This window comes from Amblyraja radiata, chromosome 24 (assembly GCF_010909765.2).
Source record: "Amblyraja radiata isolate CabotCenter1 chromosome 24, sAmbRad1.1.pri, whole genome shotgun sequence".
In the NCBI taxonomy this organism is placed as follows: Eukaryota; Metazoa; Chordata; class Chondrichthyes; order Rajiformes; family Rajidae; genus Amblyraja; species Amblyraja radiata.
The window spans coordinates 35,466,051-35,485,288 of NC_045979.1; the positions used below are offsets into that span (position 1 = coordinate 35,466,051).

Here is a 19,238-nt window from a genome sequence, read left to right on the forward strand (position 1 = left end):
CTATGTTTCTAATATATATATATATTATACCATACATATATTGTCTTTTCACTGGCTGGATAGCAAGCAACAAAAAAGCTTTTCACAGTGACAATAAACTAAACTAAACCAAACCAAATTTGAGCAGAGTGGATACATTAAAGATTCTCACCTCTTATACCAGCTAGGAAAATGGTCACGCCAATCTTCTTGTAGTTTGAACATATCTGTGCAAACAAAGACAGCAATCAGAAGAACAAATAATAAGATGAAAAGCAAATGAATACAATAACTTTAAATCCACCTAATCCAGGTAGAAGTCCACTGCACCTTTTTCCCCCCCTCCCACAAATATGTAATATGTGAATATGTGATTCTGTTTGTAATTTTTTGGCACAATCCGCAAGCATTTGCACGTCTCGTATGCGTTTGTGACGAATAAACTTGACTTGACTTGACTCGTGCACCCACTCCAAAGCCTTCATGTCCTTCCTGTAATGGAGAGACCAGAACTACACCCTCTCCCATCGGGCAAGAGGTACAGAAGTGGCGAAAACGCTCACCTCCAGATTCAGGGACAGTTTCGCCCCAGCTGTTATCAGGCAACTGAAGGGGATGAGGAAACGGAGATGAGGAAACACTTTTTTCTCACAGAGAGTTGTGAGTCTGTGGAGTTCTCTGCCTCAGAGGGCGATGGAGGCCGGTTCTCTGGATACTTTCAAGAGAGAGCTTGATAGGGCTCTTAAAGATAGCGGAGTCAGGGGATATGGGGAGAAGGCAGGAACGGGGTACTGATTGTGGATGATCAGCCATGATCACATTGAATGGCGGTGCTGGCTCGAATGGCTGAATGGCCTACTCCTGCACCTATTGTCTATTGTCATCCTATCATAACTAGAGAGCGGACTATTATCTACCTCATTGGAGGCCCTAAGGCTATCTTTGAGCGGACTTTACTAGACTTTGTCTTGCACCAAACGTTCTTCACGAAGATCTCGTTGAAAACCCACGCAGGTCACGGGGGGAAGCGTGCAAACTCCTTACAGACAGGCACCCGCGGTCGGGATCGAACCCGGGTATCGGGCGCCGTGAGGTGGCAACTCCACCCGCTGCGGCACACAATGACCAACGGAGTCGAGCAAACCACACGGTGATCTAAACCCCAGGGGTGAATGTTGAAGGTCAACGGAGGGGTGGGGGTGGGGGTGGGGGTGGGGGGTGGTGCGTCCATTTGAAGGACGGGGGCCGCCGCTCACCTTTCCCAGAACTTTGATTCCCATGAGGTCGACGAAACAGACTCCGCTCATGTCCAGGATGAGGGTGTGAATGTCGACGATGGGGTGGGCGAGTTTGATGGGGTCTTCGGGGTTGTCCGCCTCCAGCGTGGACTTGTCCATCCTCTCATGGAGCCCGTTGGGGGTGTTGACCGTGATGTAGGATATCCGCGGGGAGTCGTCCACTGAGTTATTGTTACAGTCCATGGACGACTCGGCCTCCACCTCCTTCACCAGCTCCTGCAGAGACACTTGCTGCAACAGAAGATGGGGCGGAGAATGAAACATAGAAACATAGAAACATAGAAATATAGAAACATAGAAAATAGGTGCAGGAGTAGGCCATTTGGCCTCTCCAGAGATGCCTGCTTGACCTGTTGAGTTACTCCAGCACTTTGTGTCTTTTTTTGGTAAACCAGCTTCTGCAATTCCAAGAAGGGTTTCGGCCCGAAACGTTACCTATTTCCTTCGCTCCATAGATGCTGTTGCACCCGCTGAGTTTCTCCAGCTTTTTTTTGCGTATCTGCAATTCCTTGTGTCTGCCAGAGGAAATAGTTGAGGCAGGGGAAATAGAAACATAGAAACATAGACAATAGGTGCAGGAGTAGGCCATTCGGCCCTTCGAGCCTGCACCGCCATTCAATATGATCATGGCTGATCATCCAACTCAGTAGCCTGTACTTGCCTTCTCTCCATACCCCCTGATCCCTTTAGCCACAAGGGCCACGTCTAACTCCATCTTAAATATAGCCAATGAACTGTGGCCTCAACTACCTTCTGTGGCAGAGAATTCCACGGATTCACCACTCTCTGTGTGAAATTTTGTTTTCTTCTCATCTCGGTCCTAAAAGACTTCCCCCTTATCCTCAAACTGTGACCCCTTGTCCTGGACTTCCCCAACATCGGGAACAATGACGAAATATGTAGGAAGGAGGTTGACAAAAGTGCTGGACAATTTTTTTTAACATTTATAACAAGCCAATTAACCTACAAACCTGAGGTAGACAAAAGTGCTGGAGAAACTCAGCGGGTGCAGCAGCATCTATGGAGCGAAGGAAATAGGCAACGTTTTTCGCTTCGAAAAACGTTGCCTATTTCCTTCGCTCCATAGATGCTGCTGCACCCGCTGAGTTTCTCCAGCACTTTTGTCTACCTTCGATTTTCCAGCATCTGCGGTTCCTTCTTGAACATGTGTAGGAAGGAACTGCAGATGCCGGTTTACACCGAAGATAGACACCAAATGCTGGAGTGTCAATCTCAACCAAGAACTGCCTAAGCGTTGTCAACCATACCTTGTTAACGAGGTTACTTGGTCTTCTTGCCTCCATTTCTTGTTCTTCTCGCTTTGCAGCTTTGAGGTACTTCTTCTTGGCTATTAGAACCTTCACCGGATCGATTCCCGACTGCGGGAAATAAAAGAGCAACTTAGCTGCGATCGTCACCGCGCCTTTCGAAAGATTGAACATCAGGACTCGGAGGCTTGAGTTAGAAACATAGAAACATAGAAAGTAGGTGCAGGAGTAGGCCATTCGGCCCTTCGAGCCTGCACCGCCATTCAATATGATCATGGCCGATCATCCAACTCAGTATCCCATCCCTGCCTTCTCTCCATACCCCCTGATCCCTTTAGCCACAAGGGCCACATCTAACCCTCTTAAATATAGCCAATGAACTGTGGCCTCAACTACCTCCTGTGGCAGAGAATTCCACAGATTCACCACTCTGTGTGAAAAATGATTTTCTCATCTCATCTCAACTGTGACCCCTTGTTCTGGACTTCCCCAACATCGGGAACAATCTTCCTGCATCTAGCCTGTCCAACCCCTTAAGAATTTTATAAATTTCTAACAGGTTGCAGGGAGTAGTAGGGAAAGGTTGGATCGGCTGGGATAGGAGCAGAATTAGGCCATTCGGCCCATCGAGACTACTACCTCATTCAATCATGGCTGATCTATCTCTCCCTCCTAACCCCATTCACCTGCTTTCTCCCCATCTCCCCATATGGAATACCCTGCCACAGAGGGCAGTGGAGGCCAAGTCACTGGATGGATTTAAGAGAGAGTTAGATAGAGCTCTAGAGGCGAGTGGAGTCAAGGAATATGGGGAGAAGGCAGGCACGGGTTATTGATTGTGGACGATCAGCCATGACCACAATGAATGGCGGTGCTGGCTCGAAGGGCCGAATGGCCTCCTCCTGCACCTGTTTTCTATGTTTCTATGTTTCTATCACCCCTGACACCCATACTAATCAAGAATCTATCTCTGCCTTAAAAGTATCCATTGACTTGGCCTCCACAGCCGTCTGTGGCAAAGAATTCCACAGATTCACCACCCTCTGACTAAAGAAATTCCTCCTCATCTCTGTTAATTCTGAGGCTGTGACCTCTGATCCCAGGTTAGACTCTCCCATTAGTGGAAACACCCTCTCCACATCCACTCTATCCAGGCCTTACACTATGCGGTAAGTTTCAACGAGGTCCCCCCCTCATTCTTCTAATTCCCCCCTGGATTATAAAACGGGAGGGCATAGGGTGAGAGACTTATGTGGGACATCAGGGGCGATCTTTCCACTCAGAGGGTAGTCCATATCTGGAATGAGCTGCCAGAATTAGCTATAGAAGTGGATACAGTAATAATAATGAATAATGGATGGGATTTATATAGCGCCTTTCTAATACTCAAGGCGCTTTACATCGCATTATTCATTCACTCCTCAGTCACACTCGGTGGTGGTAAGCTACTTCTGTAGCCACAGCTGCTCTGGGGCAGACTGACGGAAGCGTGGCTGCCAATCTGCGCCTACGGCCCCTCCGACCACCACCAATCACTCACACACATTCACACACAGGCAAAGGTAGGTGAAGTGTCTTGCCCAAGGACACAACGACAGTATGCACTCCAAGCGGGATTCGAACCGGCCACCTTCCGGTTGCCAGCCGAACACTTAGCCCATTGTGCCATCTGTCGTCCTGTAACAACTTTTGAAAGTCATTTGGGGAGGCACAGTGGTGCAGCGGGTAGAGCTGCTACCTCACAGCACCAGAGACCCGGGTTCAATCCTGACTAGGTGCTCTGTCTGTACGGAGTTTGCACGTTCTCCCCGTGACCACTTGGGTTCTCGTGAGATGCTCCAGTTTCCTCCCACATTCCAAAGACGTGCAGGTTTGACGGAGTCAGGGGATATGGGGAGAAGGCAGGAACGGGGTACTGATTGGGGATGATCAGCCATTATCACATTGAATGGCGGTGCTGGCTCGAAGGGCCAAATGGCCTACTCCTGCACCTATTGTCTATTGTCTATTGTTAATTGGCAGTAGACTAGTATGTGGGATACGAAAGTGGGATACCATAGATCGAGTGTGAGGATGGTCAGCGTGGACTCGGTGGGCCGAAGGGCCTGTTTCCATGCTGTTACTCCAAACTAAGATACATGGATTTGTTGGAAATACAGGGAATTACTACTAGCCCAATATGCCAACTTATCCAAATGTCTTTTAAAAATGGAAGTTAGACTTAAAAGAGGACCAGAGGGCTAGTTTTTCTCACGGAGGGTGGTGGGTGTATGGAACGAGCTGCCAGAGGAGGTGGCAGAAATGGCTACAGTTTAGTTTTAGTTTAGAGATACAGCGTGGTAAATCAGGCCCATCGGCCCACGGGGGAGTCCACACCCGACCAGCGACCCCCGCACACCATCCTACGCACACTTGGGACAATTTTACATTTATACCAAGGCAAATGACCTGCAAACCTGCACGTCTTTGGAGTGCGGGAGGAAACCAGAGCACCCGGAGAAAACCCACGCAGGTCACGGGGAGAACGTGCAAACTCCGTACAGACAGCACCCGCAGTCGGGATCGAACCCGGGTCTCTGGCGCCGTGAGGCAGCAACTCTACCAGTGCGCCACCGTGTCACAACCAATTGGATTAGGGCTTAGAGGAGTTCATAGGGTTTATTTATAGTGGGTGTATGGAACGAGCTGCCAGAGCAGGAAGCTGAGGCAGGGACTATCCCAACGTTGTGGTTTTAGTGCAAATTAATCTATGAGTTTGAATCGGAGATATTTTACCTTTTTGATCACTTTCGTTCGGAAAAACTCCACATTTGCAAAATACAGCGGGGAGCAGTAGGTGATGATTTTTATTCCACTGATTTCTTTCGCCTGGAAGAGAAGCACAATGATTTTTTTGTGTTCAGTTACTGATTAAGGATTTTGTTTCATGTTAAGCAGTCAAACAGTCCAGAGATCTGGTATTAGATGTCATTAATAGAACCTACACGGCAGCATAAAGGCATCTCTGGGCTAGAAACCCACTACTGAAAAGTTACCCGCCAGGAAGTGAGCGGGCAAGATCATCTCTGACCCCTCTCACCCCAGCCACAAACTCTTTGAACCACTTCCCTCTGGAAGGCGACTCCGGACTGTCAAAGCTGCCACAGCCAGACATAAAAACAGCTTTTTCCCCCACGACCAGTAGCTCTACTCAATAACCAAAAATCTGTAGCCTCCCTTTGCTCTGGTATTTTATTTAATTCACGTTTAATCAAGAATGTTTTATTATTAATGTTTAATGTTTTATGTGTCATTCCGACTGCCCCTGTCCCACTTAGGAAACCTGAACGGAAACCTCTGGAGACTTTGCGCCCCACCCAAGGTTTCTGTGCGGTTCCTGGAGGTTCCCGGAGGTTTTTGTCAGTCTCCCTACCTGCTTCCACTACCTGCAACCTCCGGCAACCACCTGCAACCTCCGGGAACCGCACGGAAACCTTGGGTGAGGCGCAAAGTCTCCAGAGGTTTCCGTTCAGGTTTCCTAAGTGGGACAGGGGCACAACTGTCACTGTATGTGGTTGTCACTTGCGGGCGGAGCACCAAGGCAAATTCCTTGTATGTGAATACTTGGCCAATAAACTTATTGATTCATTCATTCAAGTCACCACACTCTAAGTCTGACCTGGAACAGCTTCTTCCCCACAACCATCCGGCTATTAAACACTATAACCTTATAGAGGTGTATAAAATCATGAGAGGAATAGATTGGGTAGAGCCTCTTGCCCTGAGTAGGTGAATCGAGGACCAGAGGACATAGGTTTACGGTGAAGGGGAAAAGATTTAAAGGGAATCTGAGGGGTAACTTTTTCCACATAAAGGGTGGTGGGTGTATGGAACGAGCTGCCAGAGCAGGAAGCTGAGGCAGGGGCTATCCCAACGTTTAGAGGGGTACATGGATAGGACAGGTTTGGAGGGATATGGGCCAAACTCAGGGAGGTGGGACTAGTATAGATGGGCCTGTGTGGGCAAGTTGGGCCGAAGGGCCTGTTTTCATGCTGTATCACTCTATGATTCTATGACTAACGTCCTGATAGGCTCCAAACTATATAGACCTGGGGGCACTATTTTTGACTGCACTATTACTGTTTATTTATTTATCTGTTGGTTTTTATATATATGTATGTATATTGAATTGTTTTTTGAAGGCAGACAAATATCTGGAGGTCAGGCAGAATCTCTGGAGAAAAGGAATAGGTGATTTTTCGGGTTGAGACCCTCCTTGTTGTTTAGAGGTACAGTGCGGAAACAGGCCCTTCGGCTCACTCAGTCCGTGCTGACCAGCGATCCCCGCACACGAGCATCGTCCCACACATTAGGGACAATTTTAGCAATTAACCCACAAGAACCTGTACGCCTTTGGAGTGTGGGAGGAAACCGGAGCGCCCGGAGAAAACCCACGCGGGCCACAGGGTGAACGTACAGTCAGCACCCGCGGTCAGGATCAAACCCGGGGTCTCTGGCGGTGTGAGGCAGCAACTCTACCGCTGCGCCACTGAGCCGCGCCACTGAGCCGCGCCACTGAGCCGCGCCACTGAGCCGCGCCACTGAGCCGCGCCCAGCGTCTGGTTTGTTTTCCAGTCTTGCAGCTGAGGGCCAGGGGAAATTTCCATCGCCAGGCCACAGTGTCGGTGTGAACTTGCACCGAGTGTTCCACCCTGCACCGGCGTGATGGAAAATGCCGGAATGTGCAGAGGCGATCCTGTCAGGCTGAGATTTAGGGTGGAGAGACTTCACCCAGCTGGTGAACCTTCACCTTCTCTCCATAATTGCCGAAGGACCTGTTGTCCTGCATTTCCTAAATACCCTCGCCCCAGAGTTGGACAATTTGTGATTGTTACTAATCTTTTCTACGCCGGAATCTTTAAGGAGGGGGGAGGGGGGGAGGGAGGGGGGGGAAGATTTAATAGGAAGCTGAGGGGTCACTTTTTTACACAAAAAGGGTGGTGGGTGTGAGGGGCGCCACAGTGGCGCAGAGGTAGAGTCGCTGCCTCACAGCGCCAGAGACCCGGGTTCGATCCCGGCTACGGGCACTGTCTGTGCGGAGTTTGCATGTTCTCCCCGTGACTGCGCGTGTTTTCTCCGGGGTGCTCCGGTTTCCTCCCACACTCCAAAGTTTAAGAATAAGGAGTACCCCATTTAGAATGGAGACGAGGAAAAACTTTTTCACACCGAGAGTTGTGAGTCTGTGGAATTCTCTGCCTCAGAGGGCAGTGGAGGCCGGTTCTCTGGGTGCATTCAAGAGAGAGCTAGATAGGGCTCTTAAAAATAGCGGAGTCAGGGGATATGGGGAGAAGGCAGGAACGGGGTACTGATTGGGGATGATCAGCCATGATCACATTGAATGGCGGTGCTGGCTCGAGGGGCCGAATGGCCTACTCCTGCACCTATGGGCTATTGTCTATTGTATATTGTCTAAAGGTGTGCGGTTTTGTAGATTAATTGGCTTCTGTAAATTATAAATTGTCCCTAGTGTGTGTAGGATAGTGTTAGTGAATGAGGTGATCGCTGGTCGGTGCGGACTAGGTCGGCCCAAGGTCCTGTTTTTTCGCTGAGTCTCCAAAGTCTAAATTAAAGTCTAAAGCGTATGGAACGAGCTGCTGGAGGAGATAGTTGAGGAAGGTACGATCGTAATGTTTAAAGAACATTACAAGGATAGGATAGGTTTTGAGGGATTGTGTAGGAAGGAACTGCAGATGCTGCTTTATACTGGAGATAGACACAAAATACTGGATCAATCAACGAGCCAGGCAGCTTCAGAGATCTGAACCCTTTCTCAGACTCAATCCAAAACGTTACCTATACCTTTTCTCCAGTCATTCTGCCTGACTCACTGAGTTAGTCAAGCATTTTGTGTGTATCTTAGGTTTAGAGGGACATGGGCCAAGCAAAGGTAGGTGGGACTAGTATAGATGGGGCATGTTGGTCAGCATGGGCAAGTTGGGCCGAAGGGCCTGTTTCCCTGCTGTAGGACTCTATGACTCTATGAATTGTCTGCTGCTGATGTTCGTGAGCAAGTTCACGGTTCTGAACGGAGATGAGGAAAAACTTTTTCACACCGAGAGTTGTGAGTCTGTGGAATTCTCTGCCTCAGAGGGCGGTGGAAGCCGGTTCTCTGGATGCTTTCAATTCGAGAGCTAGATAGGGCTCTTAAAGGTAGCAGAGTCAGGGGATATGGGGAGAAGTTAGGAACGGGGTACTGATTGTGGATGATCAGCCATGATCACAGTGAATGGCGGTGCTGGCTGGAAGGGCCGAATGGCCTACTCCTGCACCTATTGTCTATTGTCTATTTACTCGGCCAAATGTGTGGGCATTCATATTTCATTTAAACAGTTAAAGCTGCAGCAGCAAGCAGGAGGTTGCCATGGATATTAGTTCCACCCATTAATATTTACAAGAGCTATTTTCGTGGTTGGGAACTCCGAGCCATCCAAGTGGGAGACATTACAATAAGACAAAACTAATGCCAGTAACAACTTAACACGGGCTAAAATCTTTGTTGAGTCATAGTTTTGGTGAAAGCTCCAACCAATGCATTCAAAACAAATAACATCTGTCCAGTCCAAAGAACTAGAGGACACGGGTTTAAACTGCGAGAGTAATGTTCTCCTGAAGTTTGAGCGCTGGGCTATAGTTTACTTTAAGAAGGAACTGCAGATGCTGGAAAATCGAAGGTAGACAAAAGTGCTGGAGAAACTCAGCGGGTGCAGCAGCATCTATGGAGCGAAGGAAATAGGCGACGTTTCGGGCCGAAAGCTAGGGCGAAGGAAATAGGAAATAGGTAACGTTTCGGGCCGAACCCCTTCGGGATTCGGCCAGAAACGTTGCCTATTTCCTTCGCTCCATAGATGCTGCTGCACCCGCGGAGTTTCTCCAGCACTTTTGTCTACCTATAGTTTAGTTTAGTTTAGTTTAGAGATACAGCACGGAAACAGGCCCTTCGGCCCACCGAGTCCGCACCGACCAGCGATCCCCGCACACTAACACTATCCTACACACACTAGGGGACAATTTACAATTTTACCAAGCCAATGAATTGTTTTTGGTAAAATTGTAAATTGTCTCTAGCGTGCATGCGTAGGATAGTACTAGTACACAGGGTAATCACTGGTACAAACCTGCACGTCTTTGGAGTGTGGGAGGAAACCGGAACACCCGGAGAAAACCCACGCAGGTCACGGGGAGAACGTGCAAACTCTGCACAGAGTAGTCAGGATCGAACCCAGGTCTCTGGCGCTGTGAGGCAGCAACTCTACCGCTGCGCCACCGTGCCACCTTACTAGGCACCTTACTAGAACCATAGAAACATAGAAAACACGGAATCAGGCCCTTCGGCCCACCGAGTCCATGCCGACCATCGATCGCCCGTTCACACTAGTTCCATGTAATAGAAACATAGAAACATAGAAAATAGGTGCAGGAGTAGGCCATTCGGCCCTTCGAGCCTGCACCGCCATTCAATATGATCATGGCTGATCATCCAACTCAGTATCCCATACCTGCCTTCTCTCCATACCCCCTGATCCCTTTAGCCACAAGGGCCACATCTAACTCCCTCTTAAATATAGCCAATGAACTGGCCTCAACTACCATCTATGGCAGGGAATTCCACAGGTTCACCACTCTCTGTGTAAAAAATGATTTTCTCATCTCGGTCCTAAAAGACTTCCCTCTTATCCTTCAACTGTGACCCCTTGTTCTGGACTTCCCCAACATCGGGAATAATCTTCCAGCATGTAGCCTGTCCAACCCTTTAAGAATTTTGTAAGTTTCGATAAGATCCCCCCTCAATCTTCTAAATTCTAGCGTGTACAAGCCGAGTCTATAGGGCAACTTATTTCACACAGAGGGTGGTGGGCGTATGGAACGAGCTGCCAGAGGTGGTAGTTGAGGCAGGAATCACCGCAACAACATTCAAAAGACAGAATGTAATAAAAAGGAACTGCAGGTGCTGGTTTATACCAAAGATAGACACAAAGTGCTGGAGTAACTCAACGGGTCAGGAAGCATCTCTGGAGGAAATGGCTAGATGATGTTTTCGATCGGGACCCTGCCTCAGTTTGAAGAAGGGTCCCGGCCCGAAAGGTCACCTATCCTTTTTATCCATGGAGGCTGCCTGACCCGCTGAGTTAATGCAACAATTTGTGTCTATCTTTAAAAGTCAGGATGTTAAAACAAGGAAATGCAGATGCTGGTTTACAAAAATAGAGACAGGCAGAAGGCCTGAAACGTCACCGATCCATGTTCTCCAGGGATGCTGCCTGACCAGCGCTCCAAGCCTGCCCAACCTCTCCCTGTAGCTCAGCCCCCTCGAGTCCTGGCAACATCCTCGTGAATCTTCCCTGCTACACTTCTCACTTTAAAGACATCCTTCCTGCAGCAGGGTGACCAAACCCCTCTCTGTCCTGGTCACGTGTTGGGGTCTCCATCTACATAAGGTCAACAACTGATGTAGAATCCGAATAATGAAAGGCCCCGGATAGAGTTGATGTGGAGAGGATGTTTCTGCTTGTGGGAGAGTCCAGGACCAGAGGGCACAGCCTCAGAATAAAAGGACCTACCATACGTTTAGAAAGGAGATGAGGAGAAATGCATTTAGTCAGAGGGTGGTGAATCTGTGGAATTCATTGACATGGGTGGTGGAGGCCAAGTCAATGGATATTTTTTTCAAAGTAGCTTTGTTGAACATCGTACTAGTTTCAAACATGTCTTGTTGAGTCTCATTGTCTGTGACTTGTTTTCTCCTAGCCCACAGCCAACAATGTCCTGTCTCCTTTATCGTCGTAACTTTTTCGCATTTCTTTCATTCATTTGTTCCATATCTCTCCACATCACCGTCTATATCTCTCGTCTCCCTCTCCCCCGACTCTCAGTCTGAAGAAGGGTCTCGACCCGAAACGCCACCTATTCCTTCTCTCCAGAGATGCTGCCTGACCCGCTGAGTTACTGTAACGTTTTGTGACTATCTTCAGTTTAAACCAGCATCTGCAGTTCCTTCGCACACACTCAGAGATGTGTTCAAGGTGGAGATTGACAGTATTTTGATTAGTACGGTTGTCAGGGGTTACGGGGAGAAGGCAGGAGAAAGGGGTTGAGAGGGAAAGATAGATCACCCATGATTGAATGGCGGAGTAGACTTGATGGGCCGAATGGCCTAATTCTGCTCCTTGAACTCATGAACTATGAACCTATAAACCATCTAGCCTCAATAACATAGAGATTACTAAAGGGCCTGTCTCACTTTCACGACCTAATTCACTACCTCTGCCGAGTTTGCCCTTGACTCATGCTCGCAGCATGGTCGTCACGAGGTCGTAGGTAGGTCGTAGGTAGGTCGGGATGCTAGTCATTGGTACTTGTGGCATCAAGTAGGTCGGGGCGTTTTTCTAGCCCGATGAAAAATGTCCACGAGTAAAAATGGTCGTGAATTAGGTAGTGAGAGTGGGACAGGCCCTTAACACACTCACCTTTTCGTAGATTTTGGGATTTCTATAAATGTCACTGGCTGCCACCTGTCCCACGAGATGACCATTCCGACTGCGGAGAACAAACACACAGGGAAACCGTTTAAGGAGAAGCACAATTCCGCCTAAATTCAGTTGTGTTCAGTTCTGGGCACCGTGTTATAGGAAAGATACTGTCAAGCTTGAACGGGTTCAGAAAAGATTTACGAGGATGTTGCCAGGACTAGAGGGTGCGAGCTATACGGAGAGGTTGAGTCGGCTGGGTCTCTATTCCATGGAACGCAGGAGGATGAGGGGAGGTGTACAAAATCACGAGAGGAATAGATCAGAAAGATGCACGGAGTCACTTGCCCAGAGAGGATTCCTCCCACACTCCAAAGACGTAGAGATTTGTAGGTTAATTGGCTTGGTGTAAAATGTAAAAACTGTCCCTAGTGTGTGCAGAGGATAGTGTCAATGTGTGGGGATCGCTGGTCGGCACGGACCCGGTGGGCCGAAGGGCCTGTTTCCGCGCTGTATCTCTAAACTAAAGACTGGAACAAGACTGCTGTGATTTGGCATTCTTGCCCTCCCTGTCACTGGATGCATCAGTATACACTCGTTGGAGGGAGTTTTGGTATCTTTGATAGAATTGGAGACAAGCCCAGATTCCATTCGGTTTGTATTCGTGTCTTCGTTAATGCTGGATTTAATTAGTGCTTGTAGACTGGGGAATTCTGTCGGGTGAAAGGGCATTGGAATCTCCCACAAGCTGGACATGTTTACACTCAACCCTGACTGACTTATTATAAAATCACATAGGATCATAAAAATGCTGGAATCAGACGCAGAAGTAAGCCGCTTGGTGCCTCGTTCGTGTCGACATTAGACTTTGGAGATATGTTGCAGAAACAGGCAGTTCGACACGCCAGGCCCATGCCAATCACTTTGTATACTAGCACCATCCTACACACACACCAGGGACATTTTTACAAATTACCAAAGCCAATTGACCTACAAACCCGCACGTCTTTGGAGCGTGGGAGGAAACAGGAGCACCCGGGGAAAACCCACGCAGGTCACGGGGAGAATGTACAAGATTCAAGATTCAAGATTCAAGAGAGTTTATTGTCATGTGTCCCTGATCGGACAATGAAATTCTTGCTTTGCTTCAGCACAACAGAACATAGTAGGCATTGACTACAGAACAGATCAGTGTGTCCATGTACCATTATATAAATATATACACACATGAATAAATAAACTGATAAAGTGCAAATAACAGATAATGGGCTATAATGGGCAAACCCCGTACAGACAGCACCCGAGGTCAGGATCGAACCCGGGTCTCGGGCACTGTGAGGCAGCAACTCTACCGCTGTGCCCCTGTGCCACCCATTCCATCTTTCATCATTTAGTGCAAATACAAATCATTTTATATTTATCTGCGCCACATTCCTGTGTCAATCCCATATATCTTATGGAACACAGAACATAGGAAAATACAGAGGAGATGCAAGGAACTGCAGATGCTGCAACCTCGAGGAGAACACAAAGTGCTGGAGGAACTCAGAGGGACAGGAAGCCTCGTTGGAGTGCATGGATACTGTAGGTGACGTCTCGGGTCGGGTCCCTTCTTCAAACTGATTGTTATCTCCTCCATACTGCAATCAGTCTGAAGAAGGGTCCTGACCTGAAACGTCACCTATCCATGTCCTCCACGGATGCTGCCTGGCCTGCTGAGTTACTCCAGCGCTTTGCGTTCTATAGAAAAAAGCAGCATAGGTACAGGTTCATTCGGCCCACAATGTCTGAGCCCAACATGATGCCAAACTGTGTAGGAAGGAACTGCAGATGCTGGTTTACACCAAAGATATCATTAAATTGAATTAAACCAAGTTACACTACTGTACTCTCATCTGCCTGCACACGATAACTATCCCTATAGTCCCTGCATATCCATGAGCCTTGATTCCATTAATATTAATATAGCTTCTTTACACAAGGGGAGGTGGGTGTACGGAATGAGCTGCCGGAGGAGGTAGTTGAGGCAGGTACAGTACAATCGCAACATTTATACAGGTACATGGATAGGACAGGTTTGGAGGGATATGGGCTAAACGCAGGCAGGTGGGACTAGTGTAGGTGGGACATGTTGGTCGGTGTGGGCAAGTTGGGCCGAAGGGCCTGTTTCCACATTGTATGACTCTAGCGCAGCGGTAGAGTTGCTGCCTCACAGCGCCAGAGACCCGGGGTCGATCCTGACTACGGGCGCTGTCTGCACGGAGTTTGCACGTTCTCCCCGCGACTGCGTGGGTTTTCTCCGTGATCTTCGTTTTCCTCCCACACTCCAAAGACGTGCAGGTTTGCAGGTTAATTGGCTCCGGTATAAATGTAAATTGTCCCTAGTGTGTGTAGGATAGTGTTAGTGTGCGGGGATCGCTGGTCAGTGGGCCGAAGGGTCTATTTTCACACTGTATCACTACACAAAACTAAACTAATATCCTCATCTTGAATATACACAGAATCTGACCTTCCATAACAGTCTTAAGTAGAGAATTCCACAGAATCACTGCCCTTTGGAGAATAAATAAGTTTAAATAACGATATTTTAATAATATTTTTTTATTTCTGTATTTTTCTAGATCATCAAAGATGTTATCCTCAGGAAGATTAAATAAATAAACACATGGGAGTTGTACTTTGGAACAAACTCACTTTTAAAACTATTTCCAAACAAATTGAATCTCTTTCGCACTTATTTTTAATGCTTTGATGTGGAGGGGAATAATGATACAAAAACAGCCCGCATATTTAATAGGAAAGGGGATTTTTTTCCTCGTGGGCTAAAATAGTTTTTACTGGATTAGTTTGTGAGGGGAAATTTATAGAAAATTTGCGAGAAATCTCTTTGGTCTTTTTGGCTTCTATTCCGCCTTGTTTGAAGTTAGATTGGCTTCGATTGCTTCAGCCACGGTTCACTCAGAGGGGACTGTTGTTGATTTTAGCCTTTTAAGGGACTTGACAGAGTACAAGATGGTGAGAGGCTCAGAATTAAAGAACGTTCCTTCAGGAAGGAGATGAGGAGGAATTTCTTTAGTCAGAGGGTGGTGAATCTGTGGAATTCATTGCCACAGACGGCTGTGGAGGCCAAGTCAGTGGATGTTTTTAAGGCAGAGATAGATAGATTCTTGATAAGTACAGGTGTCAGAGGTTATGGGGAGAAGGCAGGAGAATGGGGTTAGGAGGGAGAGATAGATCAACCATGATTGAATGGCGGAGCAGACTCGATGGGCTGAATGGCCTAATTCTGCCCCTCTGTCTCATCTGAAGTTCCCCGTGCCCGCGACAAACAAAATAATAGTGGAGATCGACAGATTCTTGATTAGTACGGGTGTCGGGGGTTATGGGGAGAAGGCATGAGAATGGGGTTGAAGGGGAGAGATGGATCAACCATGATTGAATGGCGGGATAGACTCGATGGGCCGAATGGCCTAATTCTGCTCCTCTGACTTGGGGGACTCATGAATTTATGAGACTATTACCCTGAGCTGCACTATCTTTGGTCACTAGGGCAATGAAGATAGGAGGCAAATGCATGCCGTTGGATGAAGGTATATTCCTTGATCATATTCTATAGGAACAGGTTTGAAGGGCCGAATGGCCTATTTCTTCCCCCTATTTCAAGAACTTTGAGCTAATTGGAGCTGATATGTACCTCCAGATTCAGGGACAGTTTCTTCCCAGCTGTTATCAAGCAACTGAACCATCCTATCACCAACTAGAGAGCGGTCCTGACCTCCCATCTACCTCACTGGAGACCCTCGGACTATCTTTAACTAGACTTTACCTTGCACTAAACGTTATTCCCTTTATTGTGTATCTGTACACTGTGGACGGCTCGATTGTAATCATGTACCGTCTTATCGCTGACTGGATAGCACGCGGCAAAAAAGATTTCCGCTGTACCTCGGTACACGTGACAAAAAAACAAACTAAACATGAAGACAGGCACAAAAGGCTGGAGTAACTCAGCGGGACAGGCAGCATTTCTGGAGAAAAGGAATAGGTGGCGTAGGAAGTAGGATCTCGACACGAAACGTCACCCTATTCTTTTTCTCCAGAGAAGCTGCCTGTCCCGCTGAGTTACTCCAGCACTTTGTGCCTGTCTTCGGTTTAAACCAGCATCTGCAGTTCCTCCCCACACATTTTGTAAACTAAAAGAAGGTAGACAAAAATGCTGTAGAAACTCAGCAGGTGAGGCATGAGGCAGCATCTATGGAGCGAAGGAATAGGTGACGTTTCGGGTCGAGACCCTTAAGATGAGGCGCAGGAACTGGTCAGGCAGGTGTTGGAAGGAACTGCAGAAGATAGACACAAAACCGAAGATAGACACAAAAAGCTGGAGGTTTTAGAAACATAGAAAATAGGTGCAGGAGTAGGCCATTCGGCCCCTCAAGCCTGCACCGCCATTCAATATGATCATGGCTGATCATCCAACTCAGTATCCCGTACCTACCTTCTCTCCATACCCCCTGATCCCTTTAGCCACAAAGGCCACATCTAACTCCCTCTTAAATATAGCCAATGAATTCTCCTCAACTACCTTCTGTGGCAGAGAATTCCAGAGATTCACCACTCTCTGTGTGAAAAATGTTTTTCTCAACTCGGTCCTAAAAGATTTCCCCCTTATCCTTAAACTGTGACCCCGTGTTCTGGACTGCCCCAACATCGGGAACAACTTTGGGGCAAGCTGGTAAAGGCCAGTGATTTTTTCACACAAAGGGTGGTGGGTGTACGGAACAAGCTGCCTGAGGAGGTGGTTGAGGCTGGGACGATCCCGTCGTTTAAGAAACAGGTACATGGCTAGGACAGGTTTGGAGGGATATGGATCAAGCGCAGGCAGGTGGGACTAGTGTAGCTGGGACACGTTGGCCAGTGTGGGCATGTTGGGCCGAAGGGCCCGTTTCCAGACTCTATCATGTACTCACAATTGTGTTTGAAAGACCACCACCAATGCAGAGAATCCCACTCCGACTGCCACTCCGTACGGCAATCCCAGCAGGAACGCTGACAGGAAGCTCACCACCCACACGCACTGTGGAGGGAAAATAAGCGATGTCAAAACTGCCGGCAACCAGGCAAACACTCACAACCCGATATCTGTCCAGCGCAAGATGTTTCTTGACACCAGTTACAAAATTACTGTATGAAATTATGAATCTGAACATCGGCAACCCATCAGATCCCTGCCGGCTGGAATTTAGTTTAGTTTAGAGATACAGCGTGGAAACAGGCCCTTTATAATGGAATGGAATGCTATTTATTGTCATTTAAACCCAGGTTTGAACGAAATTACATTTCCTACGGTTTTTTACATTACAAAAAAACCCAAGACACACACTTAACACAGTTTACATAAACATCCATCACACTGATGCCCCTGTCCCACTTAGGAAACCCGAACGGAAACCTCTGGAGACTTTGTGCCCCACCCAAGGTTTCCGTGCGGTTCCCGGAGGTTGCAGGTGGTTGCCGGAGGTTGCAGGTAGTGGAAGCAGGTAGGGAGACTGACAAAAACCTCCGGGAACCGCCCGGAAACCTTGGGTGGGGCGCAAAGTCTCCAGAGGTTTCCGTTCAGGTTTCCTAAGTGGGACAGGGGCATCATGAGTCTCCAACACCTCCTCACTGTGATGGAAGACAAAGTCTTTTATCTCTTCACTTTATTCTTCACCCACGGTCCAACTGCAGCTTCTAGGCGAACTGGGGCTCCGATGTTAGAGCCCCCGACGGACGATGGTAAGTCCCGTGGCCACTAACCCGCACGTAACCGTATAATACGCTATATGCTAGGTGTGGTCTCACTAGGGCCCTGTACAACAGCAGAAGATATTGATTTTAAGAAGGAACTGCAGATGCTGGAAAATCGAAGGAAGACAAAAGTGCTGGAGAAACTCAGCGGGTGCGGCAGCATCTATGGAGCGAAGGAAATAGGCAACGTTTTTCGTTCCGAAAAACGTTGCCTATTTCCTTCGCTCCATAGATGCTGCCGCACCCGCTGAGTTTCTCCAGCACTTTTGTCTACCACCCATGCACTAGTTCTGTCCGGCAGACTCGGGACAATTTACAATTTTTTTTTAACCGTGTTTACTATTAACCTACGACCCTGACGAAGGGTCTCGACCCGAAAAAGTCGCCCATTCCTTCTCTCCGGAGATGCCGCCTCACCCGCTGAGTTGCTCCAGCATTTTGTGTCTACCTTCGATTTAAACCAGCATGTGCAGTTCCTTCTTTGACACAACCTACAACCCCTTCATGGATAGAGATGTTGGAGGAAACCGGAGCACCCGGAGAAAACTCACGCCGGTCGCGGGGAGAACGTGCAAACTCCGTACAGACAGCACCCGTAGTCAGGATCGGACCTGGGTCTCTGGTGCTGTAAGTCCCACCTACACTAGTCCCGCCCGGCTTTAAGTTCTCCTGGTAATTCCACACTACAGTCCATAGATCAGGAGATAAATTCCAGAATTAAGAATTAATTGACAATGGATTAAGGCAACTGAATCATCCTACCACAACCAGAGAGCGGTCCTGAACTACTATCTACCTCATTGGTGACCCTCGGACTATCCTTAATCAGACGTTGCTGCCTTAACCTGTCCCACCCCTGTCCCACTTAGGAAACCTGAACGGAAACCTCTGAAGACTTTGCGCCCCACCCAAGGTTTCCGTGAGGTTCCCGGAGGTTTTTGTTAGTCTCCCTACCTGCTTCCACTACCTGCAACCTCCGGCAACCACCTGCAACCTCCGGGAACCGCACGGAAACCTTGGGCGGGGCGCAAAGTCTCCAGAAGTCTCCGTTCAGGTTTCCTAAGTGGGACAGGGGTCTGAAGAAGGGTCTCGACCCGAAACGTCGCCTATTTCCTTCTCTCCATAGATGTTGCCTCACCTGCTGAGTCTCTCCAGCATTTTTGTCTACCTTCGATTTTCCAGATTTTCCTTCTCAAACATTATTTTAATTTAGTTTAGTTTAAAGATCCAGCGCGGACACAGGCCCCTCCGGCCCACCGAGTCCGCACCGACCAGCGATCACCCCGCACGCTAACGCCATCCTACACACATTTACACATACACCGAAGCCAATTAACCTGCAAACCTGCACGTCTTTGGAGTGTGGGAGGTAACCGAAGATCTCGGAGAAAACCAAACGCGGT

At 48.2% G+C, this 19,238-nt stretch overlaps 1 protein-coding gene across 2 annotated transcripts in view; it reads right to left on the reverse strand.

Annotated features, from left to right (window-relative positions):
• The window catches only part of slc26a9 (solute carrier family 26 member 9), a 100,836-nt gene that overhangs the window by 12,941 nt on the left and 68,657 nt on the right, over window positions 1-19,238 (reverse strand). For both annotated transcript variants that reach the window (XM_033042918.1, XM_033042917.1), the window contains exons 13-18: window positions 17,016-17,122; window positions 12,049-12,118; window positions 5,321-5,413; window positions 2,546-2,656; window positions 1,236-1,508; window positions 152-206 (exon numbers count right to left, since the gene is read on the reverse strand). In XM_033042918.1, the coding sequence (XP_032898809.1) occupies window positions 152-206; window positions 1,236-1,508; window positions 2,546-2,656; window positions 5,321-5,413; window positions 12,049-12,118; window positions 17,016-17,122 (709 nt within the window). The remainder of the gene's footprint in view (window positions 1-151; window positions 207-1,235; window positions 1,509-2,545; window positions 2,657-5,320; window positions 5,414-12,048; window positions 12,119-17,015; window positions 17,123-19,238) is intronic.